This window comes from Carassius carassius, chromosome 16, assembly GCF_963082965.1.
Source record: "Carassius carassius chromosome 16, fCarCar2.1, whole genome shotgun sequence".
Classification (NCBI taxonomy): domain Eukaryota; kingdom Metazoa; phylum Chordata; class Actinopteri; order Cypriniformes; family Cyprinidae; genus Carassius; species Carassius carassius.
The window spans coordinates 14352536-14369474 of NC_081770.1; the positions used below are offsets into that span (position 1 = coordinate 14352536).

The 16939-nt window shown below is 38.4% G+C and overlaps 1 protein-coding gene across 1 annotated transcript in view; it reads left to right on the forward strand.

Moving 5' to 3' along the window:
• The first annotated feature begins 539 nt into the window (after nt 1-539).
• The window catches only part of LOC132159615 (SLAM family member 5-like), a 193411-nt gene continuing 177011 nt past the window's right edge, over nt 540-16939 (forward strand). Inside the window, exons 1-3 of the mRNA XM_059569177.1 lie at nt 540-729; nt 1279-1539; nt 1652-1966. Coding sequence (XP_059425160.1) covers nt 606-729; nt 1279-1539; nt 1652-1966 — 700 coding nt within the window. The 5' untranslated portion in view covers nt 540-605. The remainder of the gene's footprint in view (nt 730-1278; nt 1540-1651; nt 1967-16939) is intronic.

Sequence of the window (16939 nt, forward strand, 5' to 3'; positions counted from 1 at the left end):
AATATTCATGAACGCCGTGATTTTGCTAAGACATGTTCCTCGGCATCTTTTGCTGATCCTTGATCAACATTTCTGACCAAAAACATAGACCTAACCCTGCCCCACCACAACCTCCAACCTAACCCTACCAGTGACTTATTTCCATTTTTATTTATTTATGATTATATGGTTTATGACTATATTTGTTTTCAAATGGTTTTAAATAATATTTGTTATTTAATTACATTTTTATTTATTTAGCAGCTCGTAAAGGTAGACTACTTTATTTCTAGAAAAAAAAGAAATAACATTAACCATGCATTAAACATAACTCAAGACATTTATCTTAATATATATATATATATATATATATATATATATATATATATATATACCATCTTGGAAAAGGTTATTTTTTTATAGTCTCAATAGTAGGTTCTCCACTAAACCTCTTTTCTGGTGAATGGTGCTGGCTTTAGAAGCACTGACACATCTGTAAACGTCACAACTCACGTGATACGCAGGTGCATTTTTCGTTTTCATTTGGGATTGTCTTGTAGAAGAAGATGACTTTAAGTTATGACACTTACAAACAGCCTACAGCTTTCTCCAGTTAGATTACATGTATGATCTTCACAATGAGAAACAGCAGAGCAGCCGATGGAAGCACGATGGAAACTATTCATCTATTCAAGATGAAGAATTTTAATTTTTTCCTTGCTTTGTTCTGTTTTAATCTGTGTAAGGATGGTGAGTGATGCACCTTAAAAAAAACTCTACTCGATATGTTCTATTACTGTAATCCGTGACCCAAAGTCAGGGGATCCGCGAAATAGACGTAGGGTGTCGTGATTTCAGCGATGCGCTAAACGCGAACGGAATCACGGAAACCAGTCGAACTGGAATTTACTGTATAACGCGGAATGTCACGAAATTAAATCAAATTTTCGATAAGTAAATCAAAAGTAGATCAGTAGCCTACGCTTAATCAAATCGCGACATGAACTATAGTGTCTGAATATTAAAGCTACTATTTAAATACATTTCTGTATTAACCAATGAAGCTGCTTATACTAAACTGTGGAACGTTTGAAAAACTCTTTGGTGACCAAAAGAGTAACTGAGATTTGTGCTTTTGAATAACTAATAGGCTAGATGATCGATCACACACACATAACACACACAAATTCCATTCGCAACTTTCCATAACAGTGTCTAAGATTAATTTTCAGATGCATTCACATTTTTTTTCATCACTGACCATATTATACCTATTGCTGTAATTCAACTTTTTACTAGATGTGAATGATTTTGCGAGGGATGAAATGGTGACACGTGTGGCTGAGAGAGATTTCATCATCCTTCACAATGATATTACTGAAACCCAGCGAGTCGATTACCTGCTGTGGATGTTTGGGTCCCCAAATATTCACACCCCTGAAGTCTATGAAAGGATCATCTCAGAAAGTTATGAGAGATTTAGAGACAAGCAGAGCAGAGCACACATTATCTGGAGCTTCAGCGACACTCAAACTCAACGACAGTTCTTTTCCAGAACCTGTGAGTAGAACATGCTAACCCTTTGAAATTCTGGCTAATAATGCTAACATGATGAGAAGAATTTTCAGTTTACAATGAGTATAAAGTGTAAAATGGATTCTGTGTTTCACAGATGTAAGAGTTGAAAAGAATGGTTCAGTGATGGAGGGAGACAGCGTGATATTTTTCCCCAATGCTACTGGAATACAAAGCTATGATCTGATACAGTGGAAGTCTGTAGATGGAGATCATCTATGTAGAGCTAACAGCAATGAAAAGAAAACGATTGAATGTGATGAGAAGTTCAGAGACAGATTTGAGCTTGATTGTCAGACGGGATCTCTCACCGTCAGAAACATCAGCACAAAAGACCCTGGACGTTATGAATTTACCATCATCAGAAATGGAGATATAGAAGCACTCAAGCGTTTTAGTGTTAAAGTCTATGGTATGCAGTTTTAATCAACACTTTCGTGCTGGTTATAAATTGATTTGTCTTACAATTGAGAGTTCATAAAAAAAAATGTACATTCTGTCTTATTCTCATGTTGTTTTGACCTCTCTATGATTTTTTTAAGTTGTGAGAGTTGACTGATGTTGTGAGATTGTTTTTAAGTTTCATAAAGTTTAGAAATACATCAGACAACATTTATGAAAGTGTACTGTTTGTAGTAATTAGTTTATTAATTTGTTTTCCAGCTTCTCTGCCTGTTCCTGTCATCACCAGTAACTCTTCAAACTGTTCTTCATCATCATCATCATCATCATCATCAGGATCATCATCAGTGTCTAATTGTTCACTGCTGTGTTCAGTTGTGAATGTGAGTGCTGTGACTCTCTCCTGTTACAAAGGAAACATGTTTATTGTCCAGCATCAGTGTGTCTGATCTCAGCATCAGTCTCTCTCTACCTCTGGAGGTGGAATATCAGGAGAACAACACCTACAGCTGTGTGATCAACAATCCCATCACAAACCAGACCACACATCTGGATGTCAGTCAACTCTGTCAGCCATGTCCAGGTATCTCTTTTTCTCTAATTTGGTTAATTTAATCAAAATCGTGTTTTATAATATTTACTCAATAGGCTTTAAGGTTATCTGTATGTGTTCTCTCGTCCGTAATGTTATCTTAAAAACTGACAGTTCATTGATAACAGATATTATCATGTACAAATGTTGGTTTAGCCCCGTTAAACATCATGTTTCAAAAAGAAAAAAATTAACAAAGTTAAAAAAAAAAAGTATGTAAACCTTTTTTTTATGATTTGCAGTATTAATGCTTGTAAATATTGCAGAATATCAGATCTGTTGTGAGCTGTAAACATCAAAATATTCAAGTAGGCCTACTTTACTTGAATACCTGTTGAAGTGTAATATGTTGAATGACAGATTGCATCATTCACAATAATTGTTTTCTTTCAAGTTTAAACTGTATTCAGATAACACTAATGACTGTTTTCTCTGTGCATTACAGCACCGGATGAGAGTTCACGTCCCATGAGATCAAGAGTTTTTATTCTAGTGCCGCTGGTGTTCGTAGCTGTACTTGCATTTGCAGGTTTTATGTACCTCAGAAAGCGTAAACAACCAGTAAATGAAGGCAAGTATTGGAGTCAGGTTTATCAAATGTCTGATAATTATTAAAACAGTTCATACTAAGGATAAAGAGATATATTATGTTGATACATCATATTGTGCACATGGGTTTCAGACACAGTATGGCAAGATATATTGTGTTACTGTGAGGTGTGACAGTTTAGAAACATCTTGTTTCCATGTGTTAACACTCTTAGCTTATATACATTCCTGTAGTCTATAGCAGTGGTTCCCAAACTTTTCCATTCTACGACCCACCTAGACAAGTGTAATCTATTTCACGACCCACCAAAATATATATATATAAAAAAATAAGAAAACGATTGACATTACTTTAAGCCTAATCTTAAAAGTTTGATGACAGAAATTAAGTATTTAATAAAAATAACAAATTTTCACTACTAATATTTCAGTTTTAATTTTTGTTTACAGACGTTAAAATATGTAGTGTCCATAAAAATGTGAAGCAGGCTCACTCTAGTGAACTGTAATCTGCGCTGCTGTGTTTTGTTGCAGAAAATGCATTCATGATCTTCCGTTTGTGTCGGCGAGAACGGAGCACAATCCAACACTTATTTAGAAAAGCATGAGAAGCAAAGCAGAGCTATCTAACACAGTTTTGAGATTAAAATAATTGTGAAATTGGTAAAAAATTATAATAAACAGATGTGTCCCATTTTAAATAATAATAAAAAAATATATATTTATTTTTGTGATGGTTAAATAAATGTTCAGCAATATCTTCAAAAGACTTCTGAACTTTGGCAAATTTTTCTCTAAACAGAGATGATACATCAAGGAAATATTGCGAACTTTTGTACATTTTGTTATGTGGAAATGTTTAAATCTTGTAGTGTTACAATTAATCCTGCATTTGTGCCCTGCTTATGGAATTACATTTGCTTCAATAATAATGAACGAAACTTTATAAAACTGAACGTAACTTTTTCAGAAACTATCAAAAATATGCCATTACAAAAGAAGAAAAACACTATGAAAATGAAAAAAAAATTAACTCGGTCGCACAAATTTAACAGGCTCTTCAAATATGCTTCATTCTTTGTTAATGTTTTTCAAAGATTCGTTTTCGCTAATCGTGGATTCTGAATTCATTGCTACAGATTTCGCTTACGTTTCGCAGTTTTTCGTTTGGTGTTTTGACACAAACATCTCATGGGGGTGGTGTTAACAGTGATCTACTCTGATTGGATAGTGAGCTTTTGATGGACAGGTGCTCTCTGACCGGGAAGTACAGACGCCACCCAGTGGCCTCTCTCGTCCTTCACTGTCGTCGCTCCTCTTTTGTATACTTCCTATCTCCTCCGGGGTTCTCGAGACCGGTGAGTGTTGCAGGTGTCGCTCATTTCCCAATCACTCCACGGCTCTCGGCCCCGCCCCACTCGTCACATTCGTGCAGCCCTAGACTGAACTGTGTGAGTGTGTGTGTGTGTTTTTATTGAAACGCAAATTTAGCTGCAGCCAAGTGACTTTGTGCGACCCACCTTGTTCCATTCTGTGACCCACAAGTGGGTCGCGACCCACAGTTTGAAAACCCCTGGTCTATAGTGTATGTGTCTGAGCATGTGCTTACATGATCACCCTGCTGTGCTTTAAAAAAATACACCTGTAGTTTTGTATTATTCTGTCTTTTGCTTTTATGAATTAGTACGACACGTGTGTTTAAACCTGCTTGAGTTTATTTTTAATTGTAATTTTGTTTTCTTGCTGGAGAATCACACACTGAACTCAATTGTTAGGACATGAATTTACATGAATGAAACAGACTTTTAATTTATTGTTATACTGTAGGTCAATGCCATGAGTTCTTGCAATCCCCCCCCCCCCCTTATATATATTTATATATATGTTTCATTACATTTCATTTGGGAGCAGCTATTGTAAAATTAGTTATGTAGTTTTTGTAAATATTTATCTTTTTGCTTCACCTTACACAGTATTGTTTTTTTATGTTTTTTATATATTTTGTAATGATTTAGGGGTATAATCCTGTCTCTCTTACTCTCTTTAAAAAAAAAAAAGAAATCTGGATGCAAAAAACAGCTGTTTGCTGACAGTGTGTGTGTGTGTGTGTGTGTGTATGTATATATTATAATATATACATACAAGTATGTATATATATATATATATATATATATATATATATATATATATATATATATATATATATATATATATATACTTTTTGTTGTTTTGTGTGTTAAGTTACAGTGATTTACTTTTTACATAGTTTAGAAATGTATTTTATTATTTTTTTCATTTGGGTTCATATCACTGATATGTAGATCAGTGGTTCTTATGGTTTTTAAATTGTGTGTGTTGCTATTTGTTTCTTTTGGCTGTTGTTCACTCCTGAAGGTGCTTTCACTGGTGTTAAAACAAAAGTTTGAGACGTCCCCAACCTCAGCTTATAAAGATGATCAGTTTCCTATAATGCTGATTATTACTGTGTCAGTTCACCAACCATCTTTTAACTTGAACTCTGGACTTCAGGACACAGGATCCGCTCCCTTCCAGGTTTCTATATGCCCTCCCTTTCTCTGCGATCAGTCAATGTGCATCACCTAGTGGTTACATTGAAATGAAGTACAACGTTGCTGTCTAGAGCAATCTTCACTTTCTCTGTTCCTCAGTGTTGATAGAAGCTTCCAACCTCCACAATCTGAGACTTTTAAGAAACAGCTGAAGGTATACAGTCCTCCCATGAACACTTATACCACAAAGGCACTTCCTATTCATGTACTCCCTCATATCAAGTTTGTTCGTTGACTTGTGAAACCTGCCATGTCAGTACTGTTGGATTTGTTGCTTTTGTATGATAAATTGCTTGACATATTGCTTATTTGAAAGGCATGCTTGCATATAACCCTGAAAAGATCTATAACGATAATGCCATTACAAAATGACAACAATTGTGACCTTAAATCCCATTCAGACAAAACAACTCTTTGAGATTGCAAGGGAAACTGATGGGTGTTGTCTCATAACCATATAGCCTTTCAGAGAAGCATCTGAGAAACTTTAAAGAATATGCCACGAGGAGGTAGTTTTCGTAAATCTAGAAGATGTGAGCGCCATCAGTTTGTGTCTCACAAATCAATACTAATATTCCATTTCAATAATACATCATTTTAGTCACAGTGTCCCCTGCATCAACGAGCACTTCATTTTACATATGAATAGAGTGCTCTTCTCTTCCCTGTTGATATTTGAACTAATGCAATGGTGTCCAATCCTGCTGCAGTGTGTGCTCTTATATCAATATTAATGCAATATCATTTGAAAAGTATCTGCTGCAAAATCTGCAGTTTACATGAAACAAAACAAAGTGATCTATTTTAAACAATGTCCAATGTATGTAAGATTTTTTTATTGGCATATGTGTTTTTAGACATTATGTGCTTCCACAGCTCTGCAAAGGAACAGTCAATGGACTGATAAACTACAGGAATACACATCAATTAAGTTCTAGTTTATTTGACCAATTATCCTTAAACTTGCATTATATTTTTTTCCTACTGGCTTGAAAAGTTTGATAAGCACTGATCTAAGTGAAAATCTTTCATTTCAGAGAATATTTGAGTCAATCAAGGCAGTTATTTTAAATAACAAACTAGACACCACTCTTCCATGAACACAAACCACATGGACACTTTCTCTCTATGTATATATTCTGTCCTTTTTTCCAGTTTCACTTGGGCTGAAGTTCACTTGTGAAACCTGCCACGACAGTACTGTGAGATTTGTTGCTCTTAAACAAAAAATTGACATTTGGTGGCCACATAGATGCTCATTATAAAGGTTTCCAGCTGACCATTTTCACAGTCAATCTAGTAAAATGATGTAAATAATAAGTTATGAAAATAAGTTATGAATACATAATGTGAACACACATTTAAAAATAAAAAAAGTTACATGAACATCCAACTGACCCAGTGGGGGGTGTATAGTGTTTGATTTACTGTAGAAGCACTTTGACAATGTCACAACTCACGTGTTACGCATGGTGCATTTCTTCTCTAGTAGTCATTTTTTGGATTGTCTTGTGGTAGGCTTTAACAACATGATCTATAAGTTAAGACACTTATATAAAAAATTTAGTACAGCTTTTCTGTTAGTTTATGGGTATGATCTTCAGATTAAGAAACATCAGAACAGCCGATGGGAGCACCTTAACTCTTCATCTATTCAAACTCCTGAACGCCATTTATCTTCTATGCAAACTCAAAGATGCTTGACACTCTTGTTTTGTTTTTGTTTTTTTGTCTCACTGACTAGGCTATATGACTGTAACGGCATTAAAAAACTAGAAAACTATCGTCATATTATATTCACACAGAAACATTTGAAAAACTCTTGACCAAAAAAATGGTTATACCGAAATTAGGTTTTAGCCTTTCAATAATGAACAGATTATCTCTAGAAATGAAGGCTACAACTTTGCAAGACAATGGATTTGGTTTTCATCCAATATTACATCTATTGCTTTCTTTTTTTTCTTTTTACCAGATGTGTATTATGTCATGAGGTTAATTACGAGAGCAGTGACTAAGAGTGACATGTTTGAACTGACATCAGGTCAAGTAAAATGCAAACTCATGGTATTGACCCACAACACAACAATAATAATAAAAAAAAATTATCTGTTTGATCTTAAATTGTTATCTTAATGCTTGAGTACATCAATGTTTTTTTACAGTTCATTGTCAGGTAAATAAAGCATTCTTGTAAATATGTTATTTTGTTTCTCTTCACTAAAGATCTGAAAGATCAGTCTATACTGGTCTATACATTAGAGCTGTTTTCCTAGCATGATATTAGTCAGGTGGTATTAATGTTTATGGCTGATGTCATTTGAACCGGTTTCTGCGTTTACTCTAATAGCAAATACACCCAGCCTGGTTTTTCTTGTATCACCAGATATTCTACATGTGATGGTTGTTTAGACTGGGATCATGGATGAAGAATGAGCAAAATTAAAGTGCATCTGCACAGTGTTTCTCATGGCACTGTAATGTCATGTCTCATAATATACAAATAATTAATGGACATTGCTTTTTTTTTCTTTTCTTTTTTTTTTTTTTACTACAAATAATAGTCTCAAATGACTTTATTTCATTACCATTTTTGAATAGCCTATCATTTTACACATATCATCATTTACAATCACAATTTTTATATTTATGCTAGACTTGGCTTTGTTAGCTGTTTGTGAAATACTCAATGGTCTTTCTTTTCGCTTTGTTGACATGTAAACCAATCTCATAGCTTCTCTGGTTTCTGTAGGGCTGGTTGCAAAACAGGAGGCTCCACTATAGTCTGTGAGCGTTCAAGGGAGTTTCAGTTTGAGGGAATTTTGGGCGACTTGGTACCAGCATAAAAAGCATCATTAGCATCGTGAAACACGACAGGTGCATACGTGTCTTTTGCACTTGATGTCTTCCCATTTGAAACTGACAGGAGTTTTATAGCGCACAGTTGGATTGTTTTAACAGCACGTTACATTGTGGAGTCCGAGAGACGCGACTAAATTTAGAAGAATATGTCTGGGAACACTTGTGTCCTTTGGCTGTGTATATTGATCTTAAATGGTAGGTTGCCCTTTGTGTTTTATTAATTAAAAACATAATAATGTGGGTATAGAACAGACTAACATACTAAGAAAAATATAAAGTAGATATCCAGTGAAAGTTTTTTTAATAAATGTTTTGTTTTAGGCTTGTTTGGTGGTACAGGAGGCATGAAGTCGGTATCAGTGTTGGAGGGAGATTCTGTTACTCTAAACACTGGATTATCCAATATGCAGGATCACATAGTAATGTGGAAATATGGACCTCAAACTCTCGTAGCTGAAATCATAAAAAGGGCTAACCTGAGCTTTATGTATGATGGGAAATTCAGAGACAAACTGCTTGTGGACAACCAAACTGGATCTCTTACCATCACAAACATCAGTATTACACAGTCTGGACTTTATAGACTTCAGATCATCAGCAGCCAAATAACAGTAAAGAGATTCAACGTTACTGTCTATGGTGAGTACGTTAATAAATCTTAATTACCGGAAACTAGGCTAAACACATATAAAGTTTTGTTTAGTTTTTTCCTTCCCTATGGGATGTGAGAGATGTCACGATGGAGAAGTATACAGATATACAAGATAATTTAATAAGATTTGTGAGACATTTTCTGGCACTTTGTTTCACAGACTGTTAAATAAATAGTACACCCCATAATTTAAATCACTTAAAGCACTTCCAAGCTTGTTCCAAACTTTATTAATTTCTTTCTTTGTCACGCTGTCTAGTCTCTGTTTCCCTGGGTGTCCACTAGTGGGCTCACTTCCCCTTAGGCACTTCACCGTAGGCACTAGAATTCTTCTAGTCTTGTCATTTCATCACAGTAATTGCACTCCTGTTAATTGCACCAGGTGCAGTCACTTTATTGTCTTTAGCCTCCCTTTAAATACCAGTCTTTTCCTGTTGTTTGTATGGAGTCCTTACCTTTCGTGTTTACAGCATTCTCGTCCTCCGAGATTCTCCTTTGTCTTCTCGTCCTCCGAGTTCCCGTTCTGTTCCTTTCCTGTTCCCTCGTTTGTTTATTTTGGATTGATCATTTGGTTTTGACCTTGGCTTGTTCGACCACGATTTGGATTATCCTAAATAAATATACATCTGCAATTGGATCTCTCTCTCTCTCCCTGTGTCTCACTGAACACGATCGTCACAGAGATCCAGCAGTATGTTTTTTGATACTTCCTCCCCAGCCACTGAGCAGGATAGAGGAAATGGTTTTGAGGGTACCCGTCTGGTCGTGTTCCGTGGGACAAGGGGAGATTGCTCAGGAGTGAGTGGTCGAGAGGAGGTCCTGCATCGCTCTCCACTGTGGCCCCCCATCGACCCTGGGTTCGGATGGGAGCCGCCGTCTCACCATTGTGGACGGAGAGGGGAGAGGAGGCGCAAGTCTGCCGAGCCAGCGCCGCTGCACAAGATGGCCGCCAGTCCAGTGCCGATGCACAAGATGGCCGCCAACCCAGCACCACGAGGCAAGATGGAAGCCAGCCCAACACCACAGCACAAGATGGCCGCCAGCTCAGCGCCACGAGGAAAGATGGACGCCAGCCCAGCCCCAGGACACAAGATGGCCGCCAGCCCAGAGCCACTGCGCAGAATGGCCGCCGGCCCAGCACCACTGCCCATGATGGCCGCAGGTCCAGCAACACTGCACAAGATGGCCGTCAGCCCAGCGCCACGAGGCAAGATGGACGCCAGCACAGTGCCACAGCACAAAGTGGTCACCAGCCCAGCGCCACGGTGCAAGATGGCCACCAGCTCAGCGCCAAAGCCCAAGATGGCCGCTGAGACGTTTTTGGATTATTTCTCCATGCTGTCAAAAATCCTAGAGATTCCCAAGAGTGTTCACGTCACGTCTGCTGATCCAGAGACTGTTCACGTCACGTCTGCTGAACCAGCACCACAGTACAAGATGGCCACCAACCCAGCGCCGCTGCACAAGATGGCCACCAGCCCGGAGCCACTGCAGAGGATGGCAGCTACAGTGGGCTTTCCTGAGTTGAGTCAGGTTCCCGTTGACTCTCCAGAGTTGAGTCAGGTTCCCGTTGACCCTCCAGAGTTGAGTCAGGCTCCTGTTGACCATCCAGAGTCGAGTCACGTTCCAGTTGATCCTCCAGAATCAAGTCAGATTCCTGTTGACCTTCCAGAGTCGAGTCAGGTGCCCGTTGACTTTCCAGAGTTGAGTCAGGTTCCGGTTGACCCTCCAAAGTCGAGTCAGGTGCTCGTGGACCCTCCAGAGTCGAGTCAGGTGCTCATGGACCCTCCAGAGTCAGGGTTAGTCACCGTTGACCTTCCAGAGTCAGGGTTAGTCACCGTCGACCTTCCAGAGTCAGGGTTATTCACTGTTGACCTTCCAGAGTCGAGTCAGGTGCCCGTTGATTTTCCAGAGTTGAGTCAGGTTCCTGTTGACCCTCCACAGTCAAGTCAGGTGCTCGTGGACCCTCCAGAGTTGAGTCAGGTGCTCATGGACCCTCCAGAGTCAGGGTTAGTCACCGTCAACCTTCCAGAGTCAGGACTAGTCACCATCGACTTTCCAGAGTCAGGGTCAGTCACTGTTGACCTTCCAGAGTCAGGGCTAGTTCCTGTTGACCCTCCAGAGTCAGGGTTAGTTACCGTGGACTTTCCAGAGTCAAGGCTAGTCACCATTGACCTTCCAGAGTCAGGACTAGTCACCGTCGACCTTTCAGAGTCAAGTCATGTCACCGATGATCTTCAAGGACCGAGCCAAGTCACCGGTGATCTTCAAGGACAGAGCCAAGTCACTGGTGATCTTCAAGGGCAGAGTCAAGTCACTGGTGATCTTCAAGGACAGAGTCAAGTCACTGGTGATCTTCAAGGACAGGGTCAAGTCACTGGTGATCTTCAAGGACAGAGTCAAGTAACTGGTGATCTTCAAGGACAGAGTCAAGTCACTGGTGATCTTCAAGGACAGAGTCAAGTCACTGGTGATCTTCAAGGACAGAGTCAAGTCACTGGTGATCTTCAAGGACAGAGTCAAGTCACCGGTGATCTTCAAGGACAGATTCAAGTCACTGGTGATCTTCATGAACAAAGGCAAGTCACCATTGATCTTCATGAACAAGGAAACACCATGGGAGTACCAGAGTCTCGTCATTTCTCTGTGGATCTACCAGAGCCTTTCCACGTCTCTGATGAACTACTAGAGTCTCTCTACTTATCTGATGATCTAATAGAGTCTCTCCTCGCATCTGCAGAACTTCCAGAGCCTCATTACGTCTCAGTTGAACTCTCTGAGCACCCGACTGATCCTGCTGTGGCCACGGAGGCTACCGTTAACTTGTTCATGTTTTTTGTTTCAGACTTGCCCAATCAGACTTATCCTCCTGTTTATTCGGCCACATGGAGGTGGTGGTCTTCTGCTCCGCCCTGGGGGGCGTCTGGTTCGGCCGCACGGATGTGGTGGTCTTCTGCTCCGCCCTGGGGGGCGTCTGGTTCGGACGCACGGAGGTGGTGGTCTTCTGCTCCGCCCTGGGGGGGGGTGTCTGGTTACCATTTTATCTGGCCCTCCGTCCCCCCCCCCCTGGTCCTCCGCCGCTCCACCTCCCTCCTGGTCTCTTTGTGTCTTTTGGTCTTCCCTTGGGTTCGGGTGGAGCATCTGGCAGCTGCTCCGTTGAGGAGGGGGTAATGTCACGCTGTCTAGTCTCTGTTTCCCTGGGTGTCCACTAGTGCAGTGGTTCCCAAACTTTTCCATTCTACGACCCACCTAGACAAGTGTAATCTATTTCACGACCCACCAAAATATATATATATAAAAAAATAAGAAAACGATTGACATTACTTTAAGCCTAATCTTAAAAGTTTGATGACAGAAATTAAGTATTTAATAAAAATAACAAATTTTCACTACTAATATTTCAGTTTTAATTTTTGTTTACAGACGTTAAAATATGTAGTGTCCATAAAAATGTGAAGCAGGCTCACTCTAGTGAACTGTAATCTGCGCTGCTGTGTTTTGTTGCAGAAAATGCATTCATGATCTTCCGTTTGTGTCGGCGAGAACGGAGCACAATCCAACACTTATTTAGAAAAGCATGAGAAGCAAAGCAGAGCTATCTAACACAGTTTTGAGATTAAAATAATTGTGAAATTGGTAAAAAATTATAATAAACAGATGTGTCCCATTTTAAATAATAATAAAAAAATATATATTTATTTTTGTGATGGTTAAATAAATGTTCAGCAATATCTTCAAAAGACTTCTGAACTTTGGCAAATTTTTCTCTAAACAGAGATGATACATCAAGGAAATATTGCGAACTTTTGTACATTTTGTTATGTGGAAATGTTTAAATCTTGTAGTGTTACAATTAATCCTGCATTTGTGCCCTGCTTATGGAATTACATTTGCTTCAATAATAATGAACGAAACTTTATAAAACTGAACGTAACTTTTTCAGAAACTATCAAAAATATGCCATTACAAAAGAAGAAAAACACTATGAAAATGAAAAAAAAATTAACTCGGTCGCACAAATTTAACAGGCTCTTCAAATATGCTTCATTCTTTGTTAATGTTTTTCAAAGATTCGTTTTCGCTAATCGTGGATTCTGAATTCATTGCTACAGATTTCGCTTACGTTTCGCAGTTTTTCGTTTGGTGTTTTGACACAAACATCTCATGGGGGTGGTGTTAACAGTGATCTACTCTGATTGGATAGTGAGCTTTTGATGGACAGGTGCTCTCTGACCGGGAAGTACAGACGCCACCCAGTGGCCTCTCTCGTCCTTCACTGTCGTCGCTCCTCTTTTGTATACTTCCTATCTCCTCCGGGGTTCTCGAGACCGGTGAGTGTTGCAGGTGTCGCTCATTTCCCAATCACTCCACGGCTCTCGGCCCCGCCCCACTCGTCACATTCGTGCAGCCCTAGACTGAACTGTGTGAGTGTGTGTGTGTGTTTTTATTGAAACGCAAATTTAGCTGCAGCCAAGTGACTTTGTGCGACCCACCTTGTTCCATTCTGTGACCCACAAGTGGGTCGCGACCCACAGTTTGAAAACCCCTGCACTAGTGGGCTCACTTCCCCTTAGGCACTTCACCGTAGGCACTAGAATTCTTCTAGTCTTGTCATTTCATCACAGTAATTGCACTCCTGTTAATTGCACCAGGTGCAGTCACTTTATTGTCTTTAGCTTCCCTTTAAATACCAGTCTTTTCCTGTTGTTTGTATGGAGTCCTTACCTTTCGTGTTTACAGCATTCTCGTCCTCCGAGATTCTCCTTTGTCTTCTCGTCCTCCGAGTTCCCGTTCCGTTCCTTTCCTGTTCCCTCGTTTGTTTATTTGTTTGTTTATTTTTGGATTGATCGTTTGGTTTTGACCTTGGCTTGTTCGACCACGATTTGGATTATCCTAAATAAATATACATCTGCAATTGGATCTCTCTCTCTCTCTGTGTCTCACTGAACAGATGATGGTTTCACTGAAACCATCAACTTTTTTTTATACGCAAAAGATGATGGTTTGATGAACCAAACAGTTGCTGATATGCATTAACATCCAGAGTATATTTTTTTTTCATTCGGGACCAACTGATTGGTTACCAACATTCTTCAAAATATATTCTTCTGTGTTAAACAGAAGAAACTTTTACAGGTTTGAACAACTTGAGAGTGAGTGAATGATGACAGAATTGTTATTTTTGAGTGAACAATTCCTTCGTTTCGTTTTTTGTGTGTGTTTATGTACTGCTCCCACAGCATTAGCTTGGACTTCCCATATTGACTTGGCTTATTTTAGTGAAAGCAAGCAATCACACTCTCAGCAGACAACTATAAATGGTTCATTCATGAAGTTTTTTTCTTTTTTTCAGAATTGATACCCATTCCCAGCATTAGTAGGGATTCTTTACAGTGTTCTCCATCATCTTCATTGTCTTCAAATCACAGTTGTTCACTGCTGTGTTCAGCTGTGAATGTGAGTGCTGTGACTCTCTCCTGGTACAAAGGAAACAGTTTATTGTCCAGCATCACTGTGTCTGATCTCAGCATCAGTCTCTCTCTACCTCTGGAGGTGGAATATCAGGAGAACAACACCTACAGCTGTGTGATCAACAATCCCATCACAAACCAGACCACACATCTGGACATCAGTCAACTCTGTCACACATGTGCAGGTATGTCAGGGGTAGTAATAGAGTCTAGGCTGCTCTATTGTTCTTTGTAGGACAAGACTGATATATGTATTGTACTGTAGTACTGTATCACTGCTACTTTCCTGTGACTCAAACAGTAGAGCAGAGCACTAGTAATGCCAAAGTTATAAGCTTGATTCCGATGTAAAGCAAGAACTGTTGTCTATTTCTATTATAGAATGGAGACACTATTTATTTCTAATAGTACTAATACTTCCTGTACTCCTGGCCATTATTGCTGTTTTTAAAATGACATCCTGGTTCAGCGGAAACTGTAAACACACAAGAAGGTAATTATGATTGCAACTTTAATATTCACAACTTAGTCTTAACTGTTTAAAGCAGTGCTATAAACATTACAACTCTGAAAGCTTAAACAGGTGCATAAAAACTGACATAGTTTTAACATATGCTGTAGTTGGATCATTTTTGGTACTTCAAATGCATGCCGCAATGTGTCTGAGTGTTGAGACAACATTTTGAATATGTTTAAAACACTTTTCTTTTGACAGGTACATTAGGCTACAGCTCCGTTCTGGGTACTCTGTGTACACAATACGGTAAGATACAGTTTTACTGTAAACACTGTGTCTCTCTGTTCAGCTCCATCGCATCGCAGATGTGATCAGTATTTGTTTTTGCTTGCATATATGAATGGGCATGATGCTATTGTTCTGTTTCCTTTGGCATTCTTTTACAACAAAATCATATTATAACTAACCCCCTTTTTTTTACAGGAATCCGACTGCAGATCACATGATGTAATCAAGCGTTATGACAAACTGAGGATTCAGCAGCATTAGTATTAGTTATATCCTACAACAGCTGAATCTTTGGCCACTGTATAGAGAAATGATTCTGTTTAGTTCAATATTTAGTAAGATGACCAGGCCTCCATATATTATAATTGTTATTGTTTTGTTATTATTATTCTTATTTATCTGGAATTTATTATACAGTATGCCATTCAAACTGAAACTAACTTGTTTTAATATAAAATCACACTATTAAAAAGTCATTTCAAACATGAAGAATATGGGTAACCAAACAGCTGCTGCACTGAGGGGGAAAATACACCGGGAACCAGAAAGTGACAGAAAACTTCCTACATTCTTCAAAATAACTTCTCTCATATTCAGTAGAAGACCGAAATGTATACAGGTTTGAACAACTTGGAGGTGAGTAAATGATGACAGTCTTTTCCGTTTTGAGGCAAAATATTAATGACCCAACACGTATCATAATAATGTTTTACATTTACATCATAATAGTTGTGTTCATTTAAACATATTTTGGGTCATATATTTATTTTAAATGATTGTTTATTAGTAATATATATTAATTTTGCTGAGTTTGGAATGAAACCAGCATTCTACTCATGACAGTTTTCTTCATTTCAATCTTAAAGCAGCTGTCAGATGTTAAATGTTTAGATAAAGCGTATTTCCATTTCACCCTTAATGCATTTGAATTCGTCTGAACAGTATGCCTTCTTTTATTTGATTGGTCATCAGTAATTTTAAGTGCTGTAACTTGTTAACTTTTTTAAATCCTAATATAGGATATATATATATATATATATCCATTGGAAAAACTTTATTCTTAAACTGCAAATAACAAAAACTTAAAATAGTTGATTTAGATATGTTGATGTGTGGGGTGAAATATAATTTGTTATGCAGCTCTGTAAAGAAATCTTAAACATGGAAAGCCACAGTAGATCCTATTTCATGGCTTCCAATATATCTAATAGAAAATAAAATAAGACATGATTTCAGACTTAGCAAAGAATTTAAATGAGTGAAATTTGCCCAAATGGATGGCAGTGAAACGGCTTCTCTTCAGTGTGAATTTTAATGTGATCATTAAGGTTTCTTTTATGTCTGAAACTGTTCCCACACTGAAGGCAAATGAAAGATTTTTGGGATCTTTTCAGGGAAAAAATGTTCCCAGTCTGTGAGTGACTCAAAGATTTGACATGATGATGTTTCTCCTCTGCTTCACTCTGGTCTTCAGTCTCTTTCTCTTTTATTGAGGCTAAAATGAAAGGGAAAGGATTTAATTGTGTGTTGGGAGTAATGCAT